General features: G+C 51.0%; 10 protein-coding genes across 10 annotated transcripts; 5 read left to right on the forward strand and 5 right to left on the reverse strand.

Moving 5' to 3' along the window:
• Positions 1-1852: 1852 nt before the first annotated feature.
• AKAW2_20097S (putative TBC domain protein) lies at positions 1853-4186 on the forward strand (the record flags this gene model as incomplete). The annotated part of the gene is made up of 3 exons (XM_041684773.1): positions 1853-3044; positions 3091-3545; positions 3593-4186. 3 exons carry the CDS (start codon positions 1853-1855, stop codon positions 4184-4186), a joined length of 2241 nt encoding a protein of 746 aa, XP_041538923.1.
• A 968-nt stretch (positions 4187-5154) lies between these two features.
• On the forward strand, positions 5155-6521 carry AKAW2_20098S (uncharacterized protein; the record flags this gene model as incomplete). The annotated part of the gene is made up of 2 exons (XM_041684774.1): positions 5155-6318; positions 6408-6521. 2 exons carry the CDS (start codon positions 5155-5157, stop codon positions 6519-6521), a joined length of 1278 nt encoding a protein of 425 aa, XP_041538924.1.
• A 30-nt stretch (positions 6522-6551) lies between these two features.
• AKAW2_20099A (SDR family NAD(P)-dependent oxidoreductase) lies at positions 6552-7699 on the reverse strand (the record flags this gene model as incomplete). Its single annotated transcript, XM_041684775.1, has 2 exons — positions 6552-7375; positions 7450-7699. The coding sequence occupies 2 exons, from the start codon at positions 7697-7699 to the stop codon at positions 6552-6554; spliced, it is 1074 nt and encodes a 357-aa protein (XP_041538925.1).
• Positions 7700-7970: 271 nt separating this feature from the next.
• On the reverse strand, positions 7971-9108 carry AKAW2_20100A (NADP-dependent oxidoreductase; the record flags this gene model as incomplete). The annotated part of the gene is made up of 2 exons (XM_041684776.1): positions 7971-8210; positions 8278-9108. 2 exons carry the CDS (start codon positions 9106-9108, stop codon positions 7971-7973), a joined length of 1071 nt encoding a protein of 356 aa, XP_041538926.1.
• A 1089-nt stretch (positions 9109-10197) lies between these two features.
• Positions 10198-10736, forward strand: dprC (the record flags this gene model as incomplete). The annotated part of the gene is made up of 2 exons (XM_041684777.1): positions 10198-10488; positions 10590-10736. The coding sequence occupies 2 exons, from the start codon at positions 10198-10200 to the stop codon at positions 10734-10736; spliced, it is 438 nt and encodes a 145-aa protein (XP_041538927.1).
• A 1535-nt stretch (positions 10737-12271) lies between these two features.
• On the forward strand, positions 12272-14896 carry AKAW2_20102S (uncharacterized protein; the record flags this gene model as incomplete). The annotated part of the gene is made up of 1 exon (XM_041684778.1): positions 12272-14896. One exon carries the CDS (start codon positions 12272-12274, stop codon positions 14894-14896), a length of 2625 nt encoding a protein of 874 aa, XP_041538928.1.
• A 1084-nt stretch (positions 14897-15980) lies between these two features.
• On the reverse strand, positions 15981-17251 carry HIS1 (ATP phosphoribosyltransferase; the record flags this gene model as incomplete). The annotated part of the gene is made up of 5 exons (XM_041684779.1): positions 15981-16216; positions 16293-16430; positions 16494-16991; positions 17107-17141; positions 17235-17251. The coding sequence occupies 5 exons, from the start codon at positions 17249-17251 to the stop codon at positions 15981-15983; spliced, it is 924 nt and encodes a 307-aa protein (XP_041538929.1).
• Positions 17252-17823: 572 nt separating this feature from the next.
• Positions 17824-18576, forward strand: RPS28A (40S ribosomal protein eS28; the record flags this gene model as incomplete). The annotated part of the gene is made up of 3 exons (XM_041684781.1): positions 17824-17884; positions 18027-18110; positions 18515-18576. The coding sequence occupies 3 exons, from the start codon at positions 17824-17826 to the stop codon at positions 18574-18576; spliced, it is 207 nt and encodes a 68-aa protein (XP_041538930.1).
• A 785-nt stretch (positions 18577-19361) lies between these two features.
• Positions 19362-22852, reverse strand: msh3 (mismatch repair protein MSH3; the record flags this gene model as incomplete). Its single annotated transcript, XM_041684782.1, has 3 exons — positions 19362-20837; positions 20895-21991; positions 22072-22852. The coding sequence occupies 3 exons, from the start codon at positions 22850-22852 to the stop codon at positions 19362-19364; spliced, it is 3354 nt and encodes a 1117-aa protein (XP_041538931.1).
• A 712-nt stretch (positions 22853-23564) lies between these two features.
• On the reverse strand, positions 23565-25172 carry AKAW2_20106A (uncharacterized protein; the record flags this gene model as incomplete). The annotated part of the gene is made up of 1 exon (XM_041684783.1): positions 23565-25172. The coding sequence occupies one exon, from the start codon at positions 25170-25172 to the stop codon at positions 23565-23567; it is 1608 nt and encodes a 535-aa protein (XP_041538932.1).
• Between the last annotated feature and the right edge of the window lie 947 nt (positions 25173-26119).

The raw sequence follows: 26119 nt of genomic DNA on the forward strand, positions 1-26119 counted from the left end.
ATTCGATCAAGAAACCTGGTTCCGAACGATTTAGTGTCGTGGGGTGGAGGCAGAGGCCGAGGGAGGTTTTTCTGGCTGCGATCGGGCACTTACCGCGACCGTAAGTAACTAAGTAAGTAAGTATGGACGGTGTACCCAGTACGGAGTAGTTTAGGTACCCTCACTAAATAACTACGCCCTAATCAGTTAGCACCCATTTCATCTAACTAATTAGCAGCTAGCAGTTATAGTGACTAAGGGGAGAACTCCAGTCCGGAGACCCGCGGCTCGTCCGCCGGGCAAAAAAAAAAAACAAAGACGGGCAGGGCAGCACACATACCACGGATCTGGTGGCCATGGACAACGGAGAATTGGATCAGGGGGTGCGAGATCTGAAGGGAGGAGCCCTGAGGAGGAGAGAAGGAAGAGAACCTTGGAAAAGGGGGAGGCAAAATAGTTGGGCGGGTGTGGTTGCCCATCAACGGTAAATTGTCAACAAAAGGAATGAAGTTCCATACAAGTCTTCTTCCAAGGGCATGAGGATTTATCCAAGGTATAGACTAGACTACTAGTATCTAGTAATTGTGTGCAGCTCATATTTCTCTTCGTCTCTCCTCTTCCTTTTTTTTTTATTATTTCTCCTGGGCAAATAATAACCGGGTGGAAACCCAATTAGTATCAGCCTTCATTTCGGCTGTGGCGGTGCGGGTAATGCTTTAGTAAACTTGCAAACCAACACTATACCACTCCGAGGTTGACTTTACCCACGACTTCTTCGACTACTTCGACTAATTGGACTGAACTGGACTAACGGGACTAACTGGAACCGTTTCCTGGTGAGAAGAATATCCACCCTCATTTCACGGTCATTATCGTCCCTCCATTAATCCGTGCGCTGGTCGAGGCAGACATCCTTCTGGAAGAGACAGCCAATGATCGCCAGTCCATCGCCGTCTAGTGCCTCCAGTGGGATTGGCCAGACCTTGTCCAGAACTGCCGTTTGGTTGCTCGTTTGCAGCCAGCCTCTCTCTCTCTCTCTCTGTGCTGGTCTGATTGCATCCATCCTTAGTACCTACTACTACTAGTAGTACGTAGTATTACTGTATCCCCATCCTAATCTTATCCCCATCTCCATCCCATCCCATCCCATCCCCCTTCTCCTCCTCCTCTTCCTTCTCTTCTGCTTTCATTCATCCTCCACCACCTTCTTTTCCCCATTCATTCCTCCTCCCAAATTCTCACTCACTCGCTCTTCTTTTCTCTCTCATCCTCATACTTTCGTTTCCTTTTCTTTTTCTTAATATCTCCCTACATTCCAGTCTTTCGCTTTAGTCTAGTCTAGTCTATCGTTTCCCAACCTATCTTCTCCTCCGCGCTGCTTGTCTCATCTGCTTCTTGTCTCGGTTTTGGTCGGGGATCGTTTCATCTCTCCGCGTCCCCTTCCCCCTTCGGCTCCGGCCCCCAAATGCACTGCTGGCTGCACGATTAACTCCTGAATCCCTTGAGTGCATAGTAAGAGGAGGACAAGAATAATACGAAACCAAATTCAAAAAGAAAAACAGCCTCGCCCCCGACCATCTTCTGATCCGCCACTTGTTCTGCCGCTTCCATTGCATGCAGCATCCTGCTTGGGGTTCTTCCGTCACACACCTATTAATTAATACCATCCGGAGATCATCCCACCTCTTCACCCCCCGTCTTTCGTTCGATAACGGCTTATTTTCTTTGTCTTCAATTCGCGACACCATCGGACGTGTTTACATCGTCTTCCTTCTCGTCCTTGGTATACGCAGCTGCTTAACGATCATCCCCTGAGGTTCTTCCCATACTCTGATCTGGGAAGAGTCTTGAACTCTGCAGCTTTCCCGCCGAAATGACAACCGTTTGTACGACCACCCCGAATTCCCCTCCTGACCTCTCCGGGTCCAAGTCCTCCAAATCTTCCTCCTTTCGTTCTTCCTCGCAACACTCCGGCCCCGAAGCCATCTTCACTGATATCTCCAATTTCGAAGAAGTGGACCTCCAGGATGATGTGCATGTCTCCTACACCAAGGGTACAACCCCGTACGTCCAAAATGCTGGAATCACACGAGCTTCAGCGGCCATCATGCAGAAATCGGCGGTTGCGACAACACGCGATCTGACCGCCACGAAAACAAAGACACCCTACCCTACCGGAAAGCAGGTCAATGGCACCTTGGCTCAGCCGGGCCGTGGTCCCAAGCACCGCCCCGGCAATCAGCGGGATCCAGCCTCCACCAAGCAATCCGCCCTCCAAGTCACGAAGCCTCATCGTTCGCGTTCCTCCTCTCCACTGCGACCGACATCGAGCTTGAGCTCGTCGCCGTCTACACACAGCCTGTCCCTGACCCCCGTCAATACCCACACCCTCAACCGGAAACCCTCGTGGCAGCGACCGCGCAAAACCGTGCAGGATTTGGAGGATGAATACCATGACTCCGATGAAGAATTACCCGAGGATGCGAGTCTGTGGAATGTTCCCATCTCCCCGCGGCCGGTGCAGGATCGGGCGCCATCCCGGGCCTCCAGCCCCAACGGTCGCAGTCCAGGCCCTCGACCCCTGCCGCTGTCGCATTCGGTATCCGATGTCACTGTGCCCCGGTCGCCTTCCGGTTCGCGATCTCCCACGACCCGCAACAATCGTTCCAGCTCTGCAGGACCTGAGCGCGGCCAGATCTCGCCCCGCAATCCGCGAGCCTACTCATACAACAACATGATGTCGGATTTGTCGGAAGAAGCCAAGATCATCACGGAAGCTCTGGAGTTCCACGCCGATGAGCGCCAACGCCAGCGGGGAGAGCGTCTGCAAAGCGGGCTCTCCTCTCTTCGGTCGAGCGAGGAGTCCAAGCGCGGATCCAAGAGCACCATTGAGCTGCCCCCGTTGCAAAAGTCCAATATCATGATTGATCCGTTACCTCCCAGCAAGGAGAAGGAGAAGGTCCTGACGCGGACGCGGCCCAGCTGGCTGCCTCCGAAGGACCAGAAGGAGGAGAAGCGGCATTTAAAGGAATACAAGCGGATGATGGCGCAGGCCAAGGAAGCAGGTATGTGACTTGTCTCGTTGCTATCTTCGACGACTGACCATTCTAGATAAACGCCGTGCGGCGAAGGCTGCTTCCGCGAAATGCGAAAAAGACAACACTCGCGAGACTCTGCAGCAGATCTGGGACGAGTACGTGTACCCGAATTGGGATAATGTCATTAATGAAACCCGCACGCGGGAGTTATGGTGGCGCGGAGTGCCGCCTCGGATCCGGGGCTCGACCTGGCAGCGTGCCATCGGCAATGAGCTGGCTCTCTCCGAGGAAACATACAAAAAGGCCTTGCAGCGCGCCAAGGACGTGCGGGCGCGGCCCGAGGGCGATTCTGGGGAGACCAACAAGCGCATGAGGGATTGGTTCGAGGCGATTGACGCTGATGCGTCCAAGGCGTTCCCTGACCTGAACTTGTTTCAAGTCGGCGGTCCGCTGCGCGAGACGTTGATCGATGTGTTGCAGGCGTACTCGATGTATCGCAGCGACGTGGGCTATGTCAGTGGCTTGCATGTGAGTTCTCTTTCGTGCCTTCCATGATTCATCACTAACAATTCTAGACCATCGCTGCCCTCCTTGTCCTGCAATTTCCATCGCCATCGTCCGCGTTCCTGGCCATGGCCAACGCGCTCAATCGGCCGCTCCCTGTTGCTTTTCTTACATTGGACCGCGGGGCGATCGGTCGTACATATTCACTGGCGTCTGCGACGCTGAAATACAAATTCCCGCGTTTGATGACGCATCTGCACGAGACGCTCCGACTCAGCGACGAAGAGATCTGGGAGCCGATGTTCCGGTCGCTGCTGACGAACGGGCTGGACTTGGAGCGTCTCAGCCGGGTCTGGGACTGCTGGGTGTTTGAAGGAGACCGGATCATGATCCGGGCGGCCGTTGCGATCCTCGGATGCTTGCAGCCCCAGCTGTTTGGGTACACCAAGCCGGACGACCAGAGTCGCAAGGCGGTGCAGGACATTCTCAGCTGGGGACCGCGACAGGGGGGCACTCGGACGCAGGAGCGACACAGTGCCCCGGCCGCAACTGGGTTTGGAGGGGGGCAGATGGCATCTGGCATGGGTGACTACTGGATGTTGGGCTCGGCGGGTGACGAGGACGGATTTATGCATGAAGTGCGCGAGGCAGGCAAGGTGCGGTGATGCTGCTGCTGCTGCTGCTGCTGCTGCCTCGCAGTCACCATTTAGATAATTATCTTCTTTTTCTTCGATGAACATATTACTATGGCAGGGTGATTCGCTGGTCGGTGATTTGATGGACTGGGATTCTGTCGTTGCATGGTGTATGATATGGAGTATTGATAGACACAGCTATTATATTTCAGCAGCTTACAGCTACAGCTTACAACTTACCTAGAATGATGCATTGCATGCAGGCAGTAGACAAAGTAAACTAAATCACTGGTTCAGGTCAATTCCGTCCCGCGGTTCAACCAGCCCCATATTTGGTCTGGATTGTCGTGGCGCGGGGTTGTCTACTAACTAGAAAATAGGAATAATTGATTGGCGATGGAAATCCCTCATCTACATCGGTTGGGACTGGCGGTGACGGTAGGGAGCTTGTGACCCTTGCTTGATGCTGTGCAGGTGGCAGGAGCAGCTACAGTTAGTTTCTGTCTGATAATTTAGCTATATGTATGTTGTACGACATACATGGTAGTAGTAGTCGTAGTAGTCTGGCAGTCTACGTAAGTGGTGATGAGAAGTCATCATATCCTTATCTACTCTCCTACTTTAGTAGTGAGTAGCTTACAGCCATGAATGAAGTAAGTAATACCTGATGGTGTGAAGTGAGTAAGGTGAGTGAGTGATCCTTCGCGCGGCGAGGGATTAAGTTGGACGTGCTGGGACCATACATTTACTTTTTAACTAACTACTGTAACTGAACTAGCTAGTTAAGGGTTGTCTGTCAGGAGGTAGAACCACTAACTAGTTACTTACCTCCGCACTCTCTGACTGATCGACAATTGCCGCATACTTTGTAGGTACCTAGTAGTAGCAGAGGTATATACGTGATGGTTCCCTTCCCTGTTACTACTTCACTTCTAGTTTACCCTACTTCATCTCTACATAGTATATACACTACTCTCTACTAAAGAAGGGAGAGGAAAATGCCATCAACAATAGCAATCGCCAAAAACTACTTGTGTTTCAAACTCCCTTTCTCGGAGTACTCGTTCTCAATCCCTTCGGTGCCTTTTCCATGGCATACACATACACAGACACATACCACTGCTACTATCACAGACACAACCGGCATATCAGAAGAGAGTCCTCTCCTTCCTCACCACCACCAACAACAAAATACGCCTCAATCCCTCAAAGACAAATACGGCACCTGCACCACCATCCTCCACTACGGCACATCCAGCTCCGTTCGTCTCTACACCAACACCACCACCACCAAGAAAAACAAAAAACTGCACGTCCTCAAAACCCTCCGTCCAACCCCTTCCTCGACAAAACAAACCCTAAAATCCACCCTCGAGTCCCTCCTCTCGTCAACACTCTACCATCCACATCTCCTCCAGACCATTGATATCATCCCCAACTCTCGTGGAGAAACATGTCTGGTAAGTGAGTATTGTGAACTAGGTGATTTAGGGACGTATATCTCCTCCTCCTCTACTTCCCATGTGGATGGAGTAATGGGTGTGAGAGAAGCAGATAGGATTCTGTATCAGATAATGAGCGCAGTGGAATTTCTTCACGAGATGGGGGTGGTTCATGGGTGTATTTGCGTGGAGAATATTTTGGTTTCTTCTAAAGATGGGAATGGGAATGGGGTTTGTGTCAAGTTGGGGGATTTAGGAGATGCGAGGGTGCTGGACTCTCAACTCTCTCACGATCATATTGGGGTGAAAGATGGTGATGGTAATGGGTACTACGCAGCATGGAAAGAGGATGTATATCCCCTAGTTAGGGGGTTATCGATGGGGATAGGGAAGTTTGAGGAGTTGGAGTTGGAGGGAAGATGTGATAGGAGAAAGAGGAGGAATAATCCTTATGCTGCGCCGGAGGTACTTCATTCTCCTTCTCCATCTCCTTACTCTTCGGCTTATCGTCGACGTGGGTATGGAAGTCCTTCCCTAGGGGGAGTAGGGAATGATCCCCGGGCTGTGGATGTCTGGGCTGTCGGGATTATATACCTTGTCCTTAGACTGGGGAGGATTCTCTGGCGGAGTGCGAGTGAGGAGGAGGATGGGCGGTATGCGGAGTATCTTGCTGGGAGGAAGAGGAGGGAGGGGTATAGGGTTATTGAGGGGTTAGGAGGGGTAAGATTATCCCTTTTTCTCATTACATCATGTTCTTGTAGATGATAGTCTGCGGTATATGGCTAATGTGTGGTATGTGTGTGAGACAGGCACAATGCAGGAACGTGGTATACGCGATGCTAAACCCCGATGCCAAACGACGGATCAAAGCATCTGAAGTGATGAGATCAGAATGGATGTATAACCTCGATGTGTATCAATAACATACATTCACAATCACACATAATAGTACACTAAACCGTCCCAGCAGCCAACACATACCCCCCATCGACAACGACCGTCTGCCCATTCAAATACTGATTCGTACTAACAAACAGCACCGCACTGGCCATATCCTCATCCTTGCCCGGTCTCGCCGCCGGCACCTTACCCTCATACTTCTCCTTGGCCAACGCACTCTTCTGTTTCTCATCACTCTCGCCCGCCGTCATCTCACTCGGAAACACCCCGGGAGCAATATTATTCACTCTGATCCTCAACCCACTATCGGCCACCTCATGCGCCAACATCTTGGTCAAATGAATCGCCGCCGCCTTGCTAGCATTATACGCGAAATGATGCTGCGACACCTTCACAATACCCGAGATACTGGTAATATTCACCACAGTACTACTCCACCCTTTTTCCCTCTCGGACCCCTTCTGCAACAGCGGCAAGAAAGCCGTCGTGGTGAAATACAACTGCATGACATTCGTCCGGTAGGTATCTTCCCACTCGCTCATAGGGGTCGCATCATCGAAGAGCGACTGCTTCAGTTCCGTGGCGTCGCTGGGTTCCGTGTTATCCGTGCTGCTGCTGATTCCTGCGTTGTTGATCAGGATGGAGAGGTGCGATTCGCGCGATTCAATCTCCTTCACGAGCTTACTGATGGATTCTTTCGATGTGATATCTGACACGATCGGGATGATCTCCCCGCTTATGTTCTTGTTGTAGAGGCTTGCTACCCGGTCGAGTTTCTCTTGTGTTCGGCCCGTGATGTACACTTTTGCCCCGTTGGTCGCGAGTGCTTGCGTCGCCATTAGGCCGATGCCTGAGCCGCCGCCGGTGATTAGGGCAACTGGCAGTATTTTGTTAGTATGCTGTTGGGGTAGAGATGTAGGAGGGTATAGGGGGATGATATAGGGTGGGTACCTTTGCCCTTCACACCGAAGAGATTCTCCAGCTTAAAGTTCTCGTTGCTTGCAGAGGCCATTTTGTGGAGGTCCGACTGAGGTCTGATGGGTGTGTGAGAGAAGTAGTGTTGTTGAGTTATGGAATAGTTGTATAACGGGGTAGAGATGAGATGTCTGCTTGAGGTATATATAGCTGGACGGATAGTATTACTGGTGTGAATTGCGTGGGTAGGACGTAGCAGTGCACGAAGGAATTGACGCTGTAACATGGTGAAGTGGTGTCTAGTCTAGGGTTGAATCCGGTTTATATGTGCCACTGTGCATGGAGATAATGATAGTGAAGGTGATGATGATGCTGGTGGAGATCATCAGTATGACGTGAGTTGAGTATGAAGTAATGGTGGTCCAGCCATGGTTGCAGCCGCAGTGGTCATAATGAGTTAACAGCTAGCAGTTAGCACCATTCCGAGAAAATTAATTGGCTTTTAATTAGAATAAACTGTTACTGCGATTGTAAATGCTAAGTACAAGGTGGTAGGGCTACAACTTGGCTTTAATTCCCTCCTCCGCCGGCACCACCTCCACCATCATCTTGCCCGTATTCACTCCATTATACAAATCCACCAGACTCTTCGGCGCCGACTCCAATCCCCCCTTGACAATATGCTCCTTGCGCTTGATCTTGCCCTGCGTCAACCACTTGGCCAGATCCTGCAACGCATCCGGGTACTGCTTGGCGTAGTCGAACACGATGTAGCCCTGCATTTTGACTCGTTGCGACTGACACCGTTAGAACCTCCCAACCCAAGAACATCATTAAATTAAAAACAAGGGGCGGGGGACTTACAATAACCTGCATAATATTCGCCGGCCCCTTCGGCTTCGCGACATTATACTGGCTAATCGCACCACAAATAACGAACCTAGCAAACTGCGCCGCCCGGCCCAAACACGCATCCAGGATCTCCCCACCCACATTATCAAAGTAAACATCAATATACTCCGGCGTAGCCTCCTTCAACTGCTTCTTCCAATCCTCATCCTTGTAATTAATCGCCACATCAAACCCCAACTCCCTCACCAAAAACTCACACTTATCCTTACTTCCCGCAATCCCAACCACCCTCTTCGCTCCCTGAATCTTCGCAATCTGCCCGGCCACCATCCCCGTCGCACCCGCTGCCCCAGACACAACCACCGTATCGCCAGCCTTTGGCTTCCCCACATCCATCATCCCGAAATACGCCGTCAGACCCGTCATCCCCAGCACGGACATCGCATCCGTGGGCTTGCACCCCTCCGGCACGGAGATCTTTTGCGCCTCTTTGGCGCCTAGAACAGCGTATTCCTGCCATCCAGAATAGGCAATCACCCAGTCGCCGACTTGGTATTGGGATGTCAGACTGCTACCGACGGAGAGCACCTGCGCGATGCTTTGGCCGCGCATGACACTGCCGATTTTCATGGGCGCAATGTACGACCGTTTGGCTGTGAGCCATTGGCGCATGGCAGGCTCGAGGGCGAGGTAGTGGATGCGCACGAGGACTTTGTCATCCGGGACATTGTTCCTGTCGATGGTGGTGGTGGTCTTCAGGTTGAAGGTGCCGGTTGTTACGGATGGGTCGATAGCGGCTGTGGGGGCCTTGACGTAGATGAGTTGGCGGTTTGTGATGGTCATTTTGGTTGCTGATTCAATGAATATTGATTAACTGTTATACAGTGAATAAAGACAGTAGAATGAATAGTAAGTGAAGGGGGATCGGGGCTGAATGTCCATCTTTTTTGTCGTTGACCCTGAGCCGTCCTGAACCTCGGCTCGTTCGCTTTCCACACTAGGCCTTCGCTCTGTTTGTAGTAACTCCTCCGCGTGTCCCTCCCCGCGGCTGTGCTTCTCTCCTTGATGGGCTTCGGCTCGGAGTTATTGTGTTGGCTTTTTGATTAGTCGGTCTGTATACGGTTTATGGCCATTTCTTCTGCAGGGGATGACTGTTCGGGCTGTCACTGTTAGTTTTTTTGTTTCTGCATCTGCTGCACGTTTTTATGTCATGACATCATTGTTGTGTTCTGCAGTCTTATCGATAAGGTATCACGTGATAGTATATTGGTAGGAAGTGTATTGAGGTTGAATAGAATCATCAGCATTTCTTATCCAGTCATTGCATTCACTGTGACTGGTCTCGTTTGCTCGTGTTATTCACTGCAAACTGCACGCCCAACTATGGCCGGGCAGTGATGCTGCGTCTGAACCATGGTATGTCCTGCCTGACGTCACCCGCTGATCGATGATGTCGAAGGCTTCAACCCTCTCCCTCGCCTCCTTATATAAGATGAAGACAGACAGTGGGGAATGAATACTACCTAACATCATCATCAACATATCAAACCTACCTATTGAAATATCACCATGAGCAGTACTCAGCCTCCCTACTATTCTTCCACCTTCGGTGAACCCAACCAGAACCCCAGCGCAACTACTGCAACTGGGACCCAAGTTGGCAGCGGCATCACCAGCACCGGTCAAGCAAATACTGGCCCTGCGCGCACCACTGCCGGACCGCATCAATCTGATCTCGCCAACAAGGCCGATCCCCGCGTCGATAGCGATCTGAACAACCGCGCTCAGTACGCCCCTGGCGCGACAACCACCGGCAACGTACATCCCCAGGCCACCCAGAACGTATCGAACCCTCAAAGCTCCACCGCGGGCCCTCACAAGTCCTCCCTTCTGAATAAGCTCGACCCCCGCGTCAACAGCAAGACGGGCGAGATGTCTTCCAAGTCGACCAACGCAACCGGCTCTGGAGCCATGCGTGAACCTACAGACACCACCGGCGGGGCCGCTTACCAGCAACCGAACCAAGCGGCTACCGCTGCCGGAGGCGCTGCCTCAAGCGCAGCTGGCTACAACACGGCCCCGGTCTCGGGATCGCAAACCACCAGTGGAGTGGGATATCAACCGACGCAATCATCCGGTAGCACATATGGCACCCAATCCAAGTCGGCAGCTGCCGGGGAATCCGTTGGCGGCGGTGTGAAGTCGGCAGCTGCAGGAATCCATGTAAGTCCCAACCAGCAGTCGAGTCTAGCCAGGCACATTCATCCGTAGTGGCCGCGGGCTATCCGACACTAACGAGCGGCTGATGCTGACCTGAAACACAGGGAGCGGGGGAGTCATTGCGAGGCGGGCTCACAGCTGCGGTCGACAAGGCCTTTGGGCACGAAGAAGGGGCCGCCAAAAACTCGGCCATTGCTCGAGAAGGGGAGCGAGAGATTCAATCGGGAAATTTTAGCAGAACCCAGCGGTGATTTTGAACACCATGGTCTCTTGTGATGGGATGAACCCCGCCTTTTTTTTGTTAATGAGATACGAATACGCCATATGCTAGTGCTTTTTTTAGTGTAAATTATGAATATGATGTGTACCATGACGCGGAGTTTCCTTTGTTGCGCAAAGGTCGGTTGGACCTAAAAGATGGCTCTAAATTAGCACGTAGCAACCCGGGTTGGATGAGTGGACGGATGCCAGTTAGCGTCGGGATAGCCACATTCCGGCGTGCTGGCATGCGGAGTCTGAAAATAGTTGTACTAATCTTTGTTGTGGTTGAGATCAGTCCAAACTACTTTCTGACTGTACTTAGTCGAACCGTGATAAGTAGTGAATGAACAATTGTCTGTTGTGGTGTGGCAATGGAACCCGCTGACTGTCAGCTGATTGGCGCCTGAGGTGCTCCATCTTGATCTTCTTTTTGATTTTCCCCTCAAATCATCTTCTCTCTCATTTGTTCTGTTGCTTCGGCTGCCCGCCAACCGAACCAAGCTACTTACTTACTATGACGATATGCAGCGACTTTTGCTCTGTTTGGTGATGTGATGCGATGGTTATGCTATTGCCCTGGGGCATGATCTCATTGCAATATTATCGCCAATGGTCTGATTGTGTGCAGTATCTACATGCGAGAATGCCATCTACGGAACTCGAGAATGAACCCATGGACCGCGTGGCTCTTCACGGATGCTCTCCGATGCCTCTCCACCCAATCTCTTGCTGAATCTCTCCCCTTCCTGAACTAACTGCTCTGCTGAAAGCCCAAGCTGACCTCAGCTCCGTTCCGAGACAGCAAATCCTCCTGGTGATCAGCCACTGACTTAACCTCCAGCCAAGCATCCCACTAACGCTCAGCTATGCTGAAATATCCGGCACTATCCATGGTCGGATCCCAAGAATAACCCCCGTCGCGCGAGTACAGCCTTTCCTAGTTTCACCTACACTATTGCTTGGAAGCTGGAAATAATCGTCGCGACTGACAGGAAGCTTCTTCCGGAACGCCCGGAGGCTGTGCGGTGGAACCTCTCTTTCTCTGACTTTTTTTGGCCCTCTTGCTTAGTTTTTCCATTTTTCTCCTCCCCTGCTCGTCATGGTTTATTATTCCTTTTGCTTTTCTCCCTTCCTTCGATGGTACCTGTCCATTTCTTCTTATTATTATCTTGTCTTCCGTCCCACGCTCTCTCGCGTCCCCATTATTGCCATGACTCCATGCGCTTGATTTGCTGATCGCCTCCAGCACGCTCCAGTCTCGCCCCTATGGAGCCACCCTAACGCGAATACGAATGCTCCATCGCAGACATTCAAACCGTTAGTTTAGTGCGCTACTCCATAGTAACCTATCCATCTATCCACTCTGACATGTGATGGATCCTAATTGAACTGCCCTCTCTAGTCTGTCTCAGCCTTTCTCTTCCCATCTATTCTTATCTTCCCTCATCACTCGATTTTTAAACTCTCTCCCTGCATGGGTCATACATAATCTCACCTCTTTCTCCCCTCTCCGCCCACCTTAACCATGGCGATTCCTGCACATCCGGCGGGGACCAATGGTCAGGTCCCCGTCATTGCACACTCCTCGCCAGCTGCGGAGCCCTCGCCCACCTTCACCGTCAATTCGAGTTCGGACAGCGAGGATCCGAATCTCCCGGACGCCGTCCGCGAAGATGAAGCCAATGAAGTCGTCGGAGTTAGCATGAGTCGCGCCCAGAGCCGTATGAAGGCGCGCCTCACGCCTGCGGAAGAGAAAACCCGTATGATGGAACGGCAAAGTAGCTACTTCGACACAATCCCGGATACGCCGGAACCCGAGGGTCTTTTTGCATCTGAAATCACCGACGAACCAGAAGCTTTGCCTGAAGAACCGGCTGCTAAGCCGGGTGATGCTCAAGCCTCTTCAGCGGACTTGGCGGCGCCACAGCGTGACAGCGCCCGGGGATCCAAGGACGGTCAGCGAACCAGCTTCACCCGTTCGATCTTGAAATCCGGATTGCCCCTTCGACCCAGGGCATGGTCCGGCGACTCCTTGACCAATATACGCCTTAAGAAGTTCCTGCCAGATCTATTGACTAAACGGTCATCGCTTTCCTTCCGACCCGGATCGTCATCGCAAGTCCGGGCTCGCAGTCAGACCCTGAAGCCCGTGTCAAAGCTGGCATTGGAACAGGAAAAAGACGAGTCAGCGCTGCAGTCTCGGCGCAAGTCGTTCTCCGACCCAGAATCTAGAGATAGTCCCGAGGAGCAAGTATCTGAACTCGATCCTCTCGGGGGCGCCACGACCGCTAGACACTCATATGCGCGAAGGCCCAGCACAACGGGCCGCCCACCTTCTCTCCTACGGCGATCATCTTCAGACCAGTCTTTATACCTGAGAGCTTCGTCAACCGCCTCGTCGCTCGAACAGCGTCCCCGTTACGAGCATATCCATTCGCAAGTCAACAGCCGGTTCAAGGCGATCAAGGACAGCCTTCAGGATTCCAGCAGCCGGCTACTTAGTATGCCCACGCTGCACCTGCAAGACTTTCGAAGTGATTGGGGCTATAGGCCATTTTTGTCCGATGTCACTAATCGCAGGGGCCACACCTACGCCACGCCAGAGCAGCCGCCCTCTGCTCGGGAGATGCCGGGTGATGACTCGATTCCACCTCGGGCCCGTTCTCCGCGAACCAGTATTAGTGCACAGTACCCCAATTTGACCGAGGCCATGGCCGAAATGACCGGGGATGTCGTTATTCTGGGAGGCTATCGAGGCTCAGTCTTGCGGTCCGCCAAACCGCCGCAACGCCAACTGTGGGTTCCGATGAAAGTCGGCCTGAATCTTCGCAAGGTGGATCTGGAGGTGGGCTTAAACCCGGAAGATGAGGAACGCATGGAAGAAACCATCATTCCGTCCGGCGTGTTGTCCCATGTTGGCCCGGTCGACATCTGCCGCCGGCTGATGAAACGCCTTCAAAAGTGCCCGAACGCCGTCAATGGTGACCTCCGAGTCCACGATTATGGTTACGACTGGCGGTTGAGTCCGCATCTACTTGCTAAACGACTAGTCAAGTTTCTAGAGGGCTTGCCCTGTAACTCCCCAGACGTCCCCCGCGAAAAGCGCGGAGCCTATGTCATCGCCCACAGCTTGGGCGGCCTCATCACACGGCATGCTGTCAATCAGCGACCGGATCTCTTCGCAGGAGTCCTCTATGCGGGCGTCCCGCAGCACTGTGTCAACATCTTGGGCCCTCTCCGTAATGGAGATGATGTGCTGCTTAGTTCCCGCGTCCTTACAGCTCAGGTGAACTTCACCTTCCGTACCAGCTTCGCCCTCCTTCCAGAGGACGGACACTGCTTTATCAACAAGCGGACGAAGGAAGAGTACCGTGTGGACTTTTTCTCGGCCCAGGCGTGGGATGACTACCGGCTTTCTCCTTGTATCAATCCGGCTCTTCCACTTCCAAACAGCAGAGGCTTCAAGGACAACCTCCCTCTTCTCGGAAAGCGCATCTCCACCGTCCTAGGCAGCAAGGATAGTCTATCCTCGACGGATGATGCCAATGGCGAGCAGGCATCACACAATCACACCCAGAACCCTAATGAAACAGCAAATCCCTCCAATGAGTCCACCGGAAAATATGCACCGGTCTCTGCCCCGAAATTGGAGAGCGCGGTAGGACCAACCTCCAATTTCAAGGGCTCAGCCAATACCAAGGCTACCACAACCACGACCATACCCCGTGCAACAGCCGTGACCTATCTAGAGCGCACTCTCGCAGAGGTCCTTCGGTTCAAGCAAGAGCTTGCATTCAACTCCTCGCATCAGTCTCAAAACAAATACCCACCCTTCGCCGTGCTATACGGCAAGTCCGTGCCCACCGTCTACGGAGCCCGCGTCGAATCGCGCGAGCGCATCCCATACCAAGACGCCTACGACGATCTGGCGTTCGCCGCCGGCGACGGTGTCTGTCTTGCCTCCGCGGCCATGCTGCCGCCAGGATACCGGATCATCAAGGGTGGTCTGGTGAAGAGCGATCGTGGCCACGTCGGACTTCTAGGCGACCTAGAAGGTGTAGGTCAGTGTCTTCTGGCGCTAGTCAGAGGCCGACAAGAGGGTGTTGGACTGGGAGGTGAATCTTCCCAGCAACAGTCATCTTCGTCATGATTCATCATCCTCAAATCTCTTATTTCCTCTCCCCTCCCAACACAACAAGACAAACACCATGCATGCATGCATCCATACATACATACATATGGTCATTGTTATTCCCGCCTATGCATACTAGAAACGATACCCCTATCATTATAAATATTGTTTTCGCACTGCATTTATCCTGTTTTATGACGACTATGAAATGAATAATGAAACAATATTCATATGATATAAACAAACAGTGTATTGATATGTCGATTGAGCATCCTACTCATCATCACCATGTTCATACAATATCCATGACTAGATTTAGTCTGTATATTATATCATCTACAATTCAAAGAGTTGTTCTGTTCACAGCTATCTTCTATCACTTTAGAAACAATAATCCTTTCGAATTACCTTCTTCGAGTATAATGACTACTACTACGTAGTATTAATATATATCGCCGGTCCACAGATAGTAGTACTACGATCATATGATAAGTAAGTAAGTAGGTAGTAACACTAGGCCCTTACAATTTTTAAATGCCATCAGCAATTTGAGTGATATCCAGCGCATAAAGACAGTGAATTACTTCAAGGAGATACTACTAGTACGTAGTAAGTAATACATTGAACTTAGCACATCGATCGCTAACTTCCAGTCCCAAGAGAGGTATGCAGGTATGCCAGCAAGTCAATAGTATGATCATCCTTGATAGTAACTGAGGATTAGTAGTATGGAACCTCGGGATCCTGCAGGATGAATGTGCGGGGTCTGGTTTTATCTGATAGGTTATATTTTTCTTTTTTTTAATAGATAACTACCCCATTTCTGGAATCACATACTCTCTTGGAATATCACATCGATAGATATATCCCCACACTGATCATACATCTCCCCTGGGAAAAAAGACATCAAATCTAATCAATGAACCGTACCTCATGAACTCAATTATACCCGTCTGTCTAACCATCTAGAATGCCGATAATATTTTGATCATAAGAAAAAAAAAAGAATATAATGCGAAAGAGAAGAAGAAGCGCGCCCTATACATAACAAGAAGAGAAGAGAAAAAAAATATTTGCAAAACAACGAAAATTGACTTCGAGCTTAACCCGTTCTCGAGTTGGCGATGTTCAGGACCAGAATATCCGTTGCGCCAACCTTGGTCAGGTCGTCCATGACCGTCGCGATCTTCTTCTTCTCGACCATCGAGCTGACGGCAACCCAGCCGTCTTCTTCCAGGGCGGTCACTGTGGGTGCGCGCTTGCCGGGGGTGATCTTGGAGGCGGTGGCCAGTTCTCCGCGGGGGATGTTGTACTGGCACAGGACGTATTTTTGGGCGGCTGCAGAGAGATGAGTCAATAGGGCTGGTCGGGTGATATGGAATGTAGATGATAAAAGCAGATGGTAGGAACTTACTGATGACACCGCGGATACGGGAAGCGATCAGGTCAACCAGAGGGTTCTGGGTCTTCTTGGACTTGACCAGGACGGAGATGGTCTCGATGACGGTGTCGATGGCCTTGAGACCAGCGGCCTTCATGGTCTCACCGGACTCTGTGGGCTTGGTTAGTTGCTAAAAGGTATAATAATGTTGGGAATGAGAATCATTGATCATACCAACAAGATCGACGATGCCGTCAGCAACACCCAGAGCGCAAGCAGCCTCAACACTGCCGCCGACGTACTTGATCTTAGTGCTGAGCTCGCTCTTGTCAGCGTCGCTCTTGCCCTCGAGCTTGGCAAAGAACGCCTCAGTGAGGGCAGTGAAGCTGGTGACGATGTTGCGACCAATCAGCTGCTTAGCCTCAGTGATGTCGCCCTTCTCCGGGACCTGCACCTGGAGCTTGCAGCCGCCGAAGCCAAGGTCCATGACCTCCTCCACGTTGGAGACTTCGCCGCGGGGCAGCAGCGCATCGTGTTCGGCGATCTGGTCGCGACCGGTGATACCGAGATCAACACGGCCTTCACCGACGAAGGTGGGGATATCGGCGGCGGGAAGGAAGATGAGGGCGATGGGAAGGTTCTTGACCAGAGCGATGTCCAGGCGGGTTTCGCGACGGAACTGGATGTCGCAGCCGGCCAGGAGGTCCAGCGTAGCTTGTTGGAGACGGCCCTCTGTTCATGGCAAGACAGGCGTTAGTCCGGTGCTTGGTTTAGGGGCCATTGGTGGGCTGGACAGTTTGGGGGGGTGCTTTGCGGTCAGGGAGAGTGAGTCATGGCGGGAACTTGCTTTTAGGGACAGCGAAGAGCAGTCTTCCTTCGAGGCTGTAGGGGATATGTTAGTAATTATATATGTATAGAGTGAATAGCATGCTGCGATCGTGGGGTTCAATGCTTGCTACGGGGCAATTGACTCACTGGTTGACGAGATCCATACTGACGATCAACGGCGCGGGGTAAACCGGCAAGGAATTGGAGATGACAGGAAAGAAAAGAAAGGGAGCAATTGAAGAATCAGAGATAGATCCAAGATCCAAGAGACTGTCGAATATCCTAAAAAGGGTATTGCGAACAGAAAAACAAGAGTTAAGCAGAGGTAAGAGGGAGGGAGAGGAAGAGGGGAGAATAAGCAGCGTAGCGGAAGAGGAAGAAGATGCCGCAGAAAAGAGTCTGAAATCCCGTCATCGGAGGGGCCCGCATCTCACAGATACCTCAGGCCAGCAAAGATTCAGGGTTACTGGCTGCCTGACATTTATGCCTCATATATCAGGCTACAAGAAAGTCGATTACCTCATCACCGGCCTGACATTCCAGCCTTAGTTGACTGCCTGACGGCTCAGGCCACATTAGCCCTGAGCCCTCGCCTTTAGCCCAAAACAGAAACCCAACCCACACAAGCCGCAAATCCCTCGATTTTCACGAACGGCTTCAACTTCTGCCAACCCCCCCAAAACGCCATCTTCACGCATCCCGTCAGTCCTTCGCTGTCGTCAAGCCCAACTCCAAGATGGATTCCGCCAAGCAGCCCGCTAAGCTCGTCAAGGTCACCCGTGTCCTCGGCCGTACCGGTACGTCGTGAATTTCTCAATTTATCGAATTTCGATGCCTTTCGCCTGGGATATATACAAGTTGCGGTGTTTCCGCGACGGCGTGTGGATCGGTACCTTTGGCTTGAGAGAAGATTTTCTAACGAGCATTTCATTTTTATAGGATCCCGTGGTGGTGTCACCCAGGTCCGCGTCGAGTTCATGGACGACACTTCCCGCAGCATCATCCGTAACGTCAAGGGCCCAGGTATGCGATTTCTCCGTTGATTACAATTGATGATATACATTTCCTACGGCTATGGTGGTGGCGCTGGTTGGACCGAATCGAATTGTTTCCCCACGAAGAGAAGAATCCCGCGAGAAGAATGGCAAAAGAGTGAAAAGAAAAAGTGCGCACGCATCGGAAGTCAACAACACCCACGATTCTATCAGCGAACAGTACGAATCTCAAAATCCCAACACGACGCACGCAGGAACTGAAGAGGGGGAATAAAGGGACAAGCAGTATCGCGGGATAATCTCAACTCCACGGGGAAAGAAATATCGCATTCAGTCCATCCAGCCAACCAACCAGTCGCTCCGTCATCTCCAAACCAAACCCATATATGGCACACACACCAAGCTAACCAAACCCCTCTTCGTCGCAAACAGTCAAGGTCGACGACATCCTCTGCCTGCTCGAGTCCGAACGCGAGGCCCGCCGTCTCCGTTAATTTCCTTTACCAACAACTCCGAGTTTTCGTCAACATCTTTTTCCCTCTCGAGGCTATGTACCCTTGCTTGCGTTGGAAATGATTATTCTGGGAGGTCTGGTCGGGAAGGCAAAAAAAGAAACTATCTTATCTTATGGGCTGATGCGGCATCCGGGTTGTTATGGCTTCGTTTGACAAAATTCTTTTGTTGTTTTTCTTCTTCTTCTTATCATTCCTGTGTGTCCAGACTCATATTTCCTTACTACTGGGCTTCATATAGAGCGAAAGTGAGAGAGAGAAACAAGAGAAGAAAAAAAAACGAGGCTATCAACCTGAAATACAAAAAACGAAGGAAAAAAATTTGAAATCCCCACGGGCGCGAGGTGATCTTCTATTCATCAAGTCTCTGTCTAGATTACCCCCTTTTTTTTCCTTCTAAATTTTTTCTCCCTCGTGTTGTATGCACGATGCACTCGAATCGGATGGACCTTTGTGTGAACTTGCTCGGTTTGGATCTTAGGTGGTATTTGGGGAATATGGTCTTGCGGGGACATTATACCTTGTGTCGGTGTCTCGTGAGTGAGTCCTGGCTTACGATTCATACGTCCATTCTGCCTGTTACCCATCGTAGACATTACTGCCCTACATGTAGAAGCTGAATGAAACAGCGTTGTGGAGACCCCGCTTATCACGAGTCATTGAATGTTTCTCATAAATCTATGTCTAAAGCCTAACGCTTTTGATCATGCAACGCCGCCAATACGCTCATCTCGATAGAAAGCAATGACAACACACCAATATGCTTATTACAGCTGCTCGGCGCTGCTGATGAGGCGCTCAATCATATTTCCATCCTTGGTGCCTTCCATGACCTCTCCGACGGCCGTCACAAGACCAGCCAGTTTCCGCCGGCGGATTTTCTCCTCCAATTCTTTACTCTTCTGCCGGGCTTGATCCAGCAATGGCCCTGGCAGGTTTGCTAACCGCGCGACGTTCAGCCCGTAACTGCGGTGCGCCACGCCCTCACCTACTTCATAGAGGAATGTGATCTCTTCGTTTGTTCCGGTACCTGATTCGGTAAACCGCATGTGCACGTTGCGTAGTTCGTGGTCCGCAAAGGTATGGACCATTGAAGAGAGGTGTTGATAATGGGTGATGAAGAGCGTAAGGCTTCGGATCGACCGTACCATGTAGTCAAGGACAGCTTGTGCGATTGCAACGCCATCATGCGTGGACGTGCCCCGGCCCAGTTCATCCAGAATGACAAGTGATCGTGGAGTCGCCTGCTTGAGGATGTCTGCGGTCTCGGAAAGCTCGACCATGAAGGTAGACTCGCCAGCTAGCATGTTGTCGAAAGCACCCATGCGTGTGAATACAGCGTCCAACATACCAAGCTTGGCCGACTGCGCGGGAACATAAGAACCTATTTGCCCCATGATGGCGATGAGCGCTACTTGTCGTACATAACTGGACTTTCCGCCCATGTTGGGTCCGGTGACCAGAAGAGCGCGTGTCTTGTCGCTGTCCAAGTCGATGTCGTTTGGCACATAACTGTCCAACAGTAACTGCTCGACCATTGGGTGACGTCCCTGGTCCACTTGGATGCACGTATGGTCCGTATATTCGGGCTTCACGTAACCCGGTTGACTAGCTATAGTCGCCAGAGCTATCAAGCAGTCAAGCGTGGCCAATGCCTGCACACTATCCCGGAAGGGCTGGTATTTAGTTGCTATATCAGCGAGAAGGGATATGAACGCCTTGTCACACGCCGCGGCCAACGCTTCTTTGTGCTGGTCACGCTGTCGCATGAGCTGAATGACTTCCGGCGTATGAAATCTTGATACTTTCTTGGTGCCGCTCACTTTCACCCATGATGCAGGCACACGTTTAATGGAAGCCGAGCTGTTCTCGACTTCAATCAAATAATCAATCCCCGCAACAGACTTGTATTCGACCGTCTTCTTCCCGAGCTTCTGGCCAGCAACAGAGAGATGCTCCTCTAGCTCGTGTTCAACACTTGCAATGCCGAGCTTTTGGTCACTGATATCTTCTGTCTCTTCGGTTTCGCGAAAGAAGGCATACTTATCATCACTCTTCGCAGCATGCATATTAATCTTGTCAAGAAAAGCTATAACGTCTTCCAGGATCGTCGGGAGACAAGTGATCGCTTCATTAATGGCAGCAGACGCAAAACCGGTATCCGCAGGTGATTTCACGTCAGAGAATTCCTGCGCAATCATTTGCATCGTCTGCAAAACGGTGAGGAGTTCCGGTCGAGTACACTGGTTGTCTTGTTAGTCTTTATTCAGGTGATAAAAAGGTAGAGACGAAGAACTAACCTTGCCGTAATAGATCCGGATCAAGCTCTTTTCCAAGTCGCTCTTAACCTTTCCAAGCAACCCCTTGAGCCGCTCTACCATTACCGTCTTTTCTGGATTTTTCAGCTCTTCAACGGCGTTCACCCTCTCTTCCAGCCTCGACTTATCTAGCAGAGGACGTCCTACCCATTTCCGGAGCATGCGCTGTCCAAATCGCGTTTGTGTCCGATCAAGCGTCCAGAAGAGACTGCCCTTAGTCGTATGGTCCGTTTGATTTTGGTAGATCTCGAGGCTCATCAGAGTGTTCCCGTTTAGAAGCATGTGTGATCTGGAAGAAAAGTGTTGGAAGTATTTGGTCAACTCGAAAACATATTCCAAGCCGTATTCTTTCATGTGCTCAATCATGGACGAAAGGCAAATAGTCACTTGCTCTGGTAGATTGAGCACCTTCTGAAGTAGGCTACTCGCCTGTGCATCATCTGCGGCACTGGCCGTCTTCATCTTTCCTGCATAAAAGCTGGAGACATGGCTGTGTGACTCCGCGGCGGCAGTCTTCGACTTAGGCACTCTTTCCACGCGGGTCTTGTCCCCGAAGACGTTCAACTTGCTACCGGAGAGATGCTGGACGAGCTTTTCCGTAGCCTTGGAAAGCTCGCCAACAATCAAAAGCTCGCAGGGTGCAATATGCAGCAACCTCGTTTCGATTTCACTCCTCATGAACCCGTCTTCGAAGTCGTCATAAACAATATCTCCTGTAGCCGGCTGGACAGCAACAATTCCCACTTGAACCTTCTCATCATTGCCCCAGCCCTTTGCATTTGTCTCGGTAATGCACAGCAAGTAGCCGGTTGCTGGTGAGGCGCCACCAGATGCTGCAGGCATAGGCCCTTCTAAGCCTTCCGCATCGTCGATATAGGTACCCTTAGTGTACAAGTTTGTGAGTTTGCGCACGAAAGGCGCATTGCGGTTATCGCCCGCTGCTTTCAGAGCAGCAGTCTCAATTTGTCTCACCACGCCGACCTTATGACCTGCGGCAACGAGGCGCTTTACATGAACGTGTAATCTGTGAACCGGTATGCTAGCGGAGGCGAAACGATCGAGGTGTGCTTCAGAAGGATCTAGAGTCGACAAGACCTACGTTAGGCACGATTCACTAATAAAGTAGGAGATGGAAAGGAGGCGACGGGACCATACTCACGTTCGTCAAATCTTAGTTTTCCAGGGATACAGACTATAGACAACTCCTTTGCGGCGACCCTCGCATCTTCACCAAAGAATCGGAACTTGTAGCCGACTTCAACTACTAGGACGGTATCCATATGCTTGCGCTTGATGTCGATGACCTGCTTCTCCATTGGAGTGAGCTTGCTTCCACCTTTCTTTGCAGCAGCTTTGCCCTTGGCAGGAGGTGGGGCTGCTTCCTCCTCATCTTCGGCCTCAGCCCCCTCCTCGGGTGTAGCTTCGCTGATAGCATTTCTACCAATGCCAATGAGACAGTCCGCACCACCCAATTTCCGAACGAACTTCTGGTGTAACGCTTCTCTCTCCTTCTGTCTTTGTCTAGCCTCAAGTTCATCTGCCGCCTGCGGCCCTTCCGCCCCAGTGTTCACCGCAGGTGAGCTGCTGAATTTGAAGATCTCAGTCCTCTGGCTACTAGTCAACGCCGGTGGTCGCTCTGTAGTGGATGTTGACTTCGGAACCTCTTCTTTGCTTGCGGGGTGAAGGCCGTTTGTTCTAGCTCTTTTAGGGGCCGGTGCCACTATGTCATCCTCCTCATCATCGGTCAGGGCGGTATCTTTCTTTGGCGCTCGTTCCTTATTGTCCGCTTCCTCGGGGGTTGTGGCTGGGTTTTTCTCTTCAACGACATTGACTGGAGCAGGTTGAGCTGTTTGTGGTTTCTTCGTGAAGAAGCTCGCGAGGGTTGACTGCTTCCGCTTCACTCCCGGTGACGAAGAAGTCTGTGATGAGGGAAGAGGCATTTTCTCTTTGTGATCGAAACCACTGACAGTCGCCGAGGCAAATGATCTTAGCAACACCGAGGGGAAAGGGTTCGCGGTGGCGGTAGCGCCTGCTGGTCGCGCCCTAGAGTCCGATAACAACCAAGGACCTCAGTATTCATATGTCAGACATCAATCAAATCGCATCAAACGGGATCCAGAGCCAAAGTATCCCTATTAGCGTCAAATGGGTATCCGCGGGTCGGGGACCTTGACGCGTGGAGGAGCTCCGTCACGCCCGTCACGCGTAGTTCCCTTAATTGCACATGAAGATGATATAATCTTTATGCCTGAGGCAGAATCGACCACTGAACTACTTCGAGGCACCGAGACTTCTTTCTAGACGGAATATACACTTTCTCCCTCCTCGTCCCCCTGTCTTTCTCTTGGTGTAAGCATGATGTTGTTGGAGTTATTATACATTATAACATACTAGTATACAGTGTCAAGGGGCGTCGTCCGACAGTCAATGTATAGCGGCTACCATTGAGTTTGACCTCAATGCAGTACTCACCACCCAAGTATTCATACCACGTAACGGGAGTGCTTGTATATTAGACAATGCAAAGAAAGCTACAAAGCCATGTCACTTTTGGTTCCGAAGTCGACTAAGATTGTGCAAGGGCCATGTAAAGATATAGTTCGACCCGCAGAAACCGAACTCAACTCAGGCCACACAGACGAGGACCAGAACTTAGAACGAGCTCCCGTCCAGGTAAAGTCGGCCAAACTCGCTTTCATCAACGTCCGAAATTGTTGACTCGGGTGAGCCAAGCTGTGGTTCATACTGGTTGTTCGATCTAAGTTCTGGTTCTGGAGTATACATTGGACCATCGTCAGCGGGCAACCCAGAGAGTGAAACGGCCAAAGGGTTGAACGAGTATCCAGTGGGGCTTTCCTGGTTATCGAACGATCTGAAGCCGACTGGTCGAGGATCTCTAAAGAAGTACTGCGGTGGGTAACAGATTCCGCTGGTCAAATGTTCCGTAAGGGAAGGGGACTGCCAGTCCATCAGAGGATCAATGCGGCCACGAACATCCAGGAGTGGTTCAATGTTCTCCTTGTCCTTGGTCATATCATGCGCTCGTCCAGCCACTGCGGTAGATTGGTCACCAGGTGATAGTGGATAAGCATCATGATGAAGTGTGAAATCCTTGAGGAGGTATAGAGGATGAGAGGGAGCCGACGCCACAGCATGAGTTCCATCATCACCATGTTTATGATCCGTAGAACCAACATTACACTGACTTGGTCTATCGTGAAAGACGGTAAATCCAGTGCGAGGTTTTAGCTTTGTCCCTCTGAAGGATAATTCAAATTCGTCCATGTCATCCCCGCGACTGCCATATCGATGCAGCCGCTGAGGCCCTAGGGATCCCTTGGGGATTTGTGTGTCTCTTCCTCTTGTATCTCTATCCACCAGTTTCTCAATGCGCTTGGTAGTCCTTCTGGTTCGTTTCCTACTTTGCCCACGTTGGATATTAGGATCAACTTGGGAGAGGGCTCTTTTGGGGCGATTTACTCGACGTTTGGGAACGGGCGTCTCCCCTTTGAGGGGGCTGCTGTCCTCAACATTACCTGAGATCACACGCTGCTTCCGTAAAATTCCGGTAGGGGAAAAGACAAGCTCTGTTGGCTCCACACAAAGGGACGTCTTTTCCATGAGCTTCAAGATGCTTTCGTCCTTCTTCTGATTGCGTCTGCGTCTCATCTGTTCGGTAGCCGAGTCAAATATATCCATTCCAGGCCACAGCACACCCTTCAGTCTGGCTATCTCATCTGCTCTTTCCTTCTCCATCTCATTGATGGTGGGAAAATAAATGCTTTCAGTTTCATTATCGTCGACGAATGGATCGCAGCTGTACTGGTCCGATGGCTGAGGAGCCACGTCTGCTTCGTTATCCGATGCCTTCGCCCAGTACAATGCGGTTTGCACCGGGACGTCCTCGTCCTCCGCCCTTTGCAGTGGTTCTTGCTTCCAGGGGCTGCAAAGAGCCTGTAATGTCTTTGTCGGTGAGGTTATTGGGGCCAGCGAGTGGTCTTCCAGTCCAGGGTAAGTATGCGTGAGATTATAAGACGGGTCACAAGAAGCGGCATTGGCTGAAGAGTATGGCGTGTTTGTGTCCTCAGTCTCAGGTTCCGCAATGACATACGAACGAGAGAGACGCGGGTCCAGATAATCAAACAGTGGGTTCTGGAATGAAGGACTTGCAGTGGATACTGGCACTGTAGCATTATCAGTCTCGCTCTCCGTATATGACTTCTCGTGTATCTTTTTCTTGCGGGCTTCTTTTGAGGACATCCGATCCGAAAGCAACTTGGCCAAGTTGTTTCTCTTATACCATCTGTCATATTCATGTAGCAAGACTACTGCTTGCTGCTCTTGATGACTGCGTACTTGAAGTTTGAAATAGTGGGACAAGTGAGCCTTTGACGAGATATGGGTAAGCAAGTGCGATACATCGCTGAATGTGGGCCGTTTTGGGCAGATATTGCACAAAAGTGCAGCTGCATCCATTTCGGAAAGTGGTGTAATAGGGACCGGCTCCTGATTTTGAAGACAATATCGAAGGAAACAACAAGGAGGAGTTTCTATCAACAACAGATGTGATAAGCCGGCCTCGGAAGGAGAGGATGAGAAGCTCCAGAAGCAAAGGCGTTGCAGGAAGATGGGGGACTTGCCCGGCTGACTTTCTCACTGTTATTCCACAATTGGAGAAAGAGCTACCAAGACCAGCTTTCTCGAGGCAGACATGTATCAATACAGTAGGCCAATCGATTGATCATAGTTGACACTCATACTTACCAATTGCAAGACCTCTATTTGGGGGATCTCAATGGGCGATGCCAATACAAAATAAATGCAGTACTTTGCAGTAGTTACTACAGTAGTTTCGTTTATGTGGGTAGGTGGAACACAATACTTTAGAATAGACGTATCTATGTATGATACACAGTCCGATTATCAATCACACAATTCATCGTTTCGGTGCAACCAGTGTGAGAGGCATTACCGTAAGCCAATTTAGCACCCTATCTATATTCTATAAACTAGTACGTCTGAAGACTGGAATACCAGATGAGCCAACAACTACTAATTTACTAGTAGTAGAGTAGTAATACCGTTTGTCGGACTACTATACACTACCACTATTGACACAATATATATCTTGGCCGTTCTGGGAGCCCGAGCTTTACTACTGGGATTTTGGAAACGTGCGTTTTTATATATGTATAATTAACTAGCAG

This window comes from Aspergillus luchuensis, chromosome 2 (assembly GCF_016861625.1).
Source record: "Aspergillus luchuensis IFO 4308 DNA, chromosome 2, nearly complete sequence".
Lineage (NCBI taxonomy): Eukaryota > Fungi > Ascomycota > Eurotiomycetes > Eurotiales > Aspergillaceae > Aspergillus > Aspergillus luchuensis.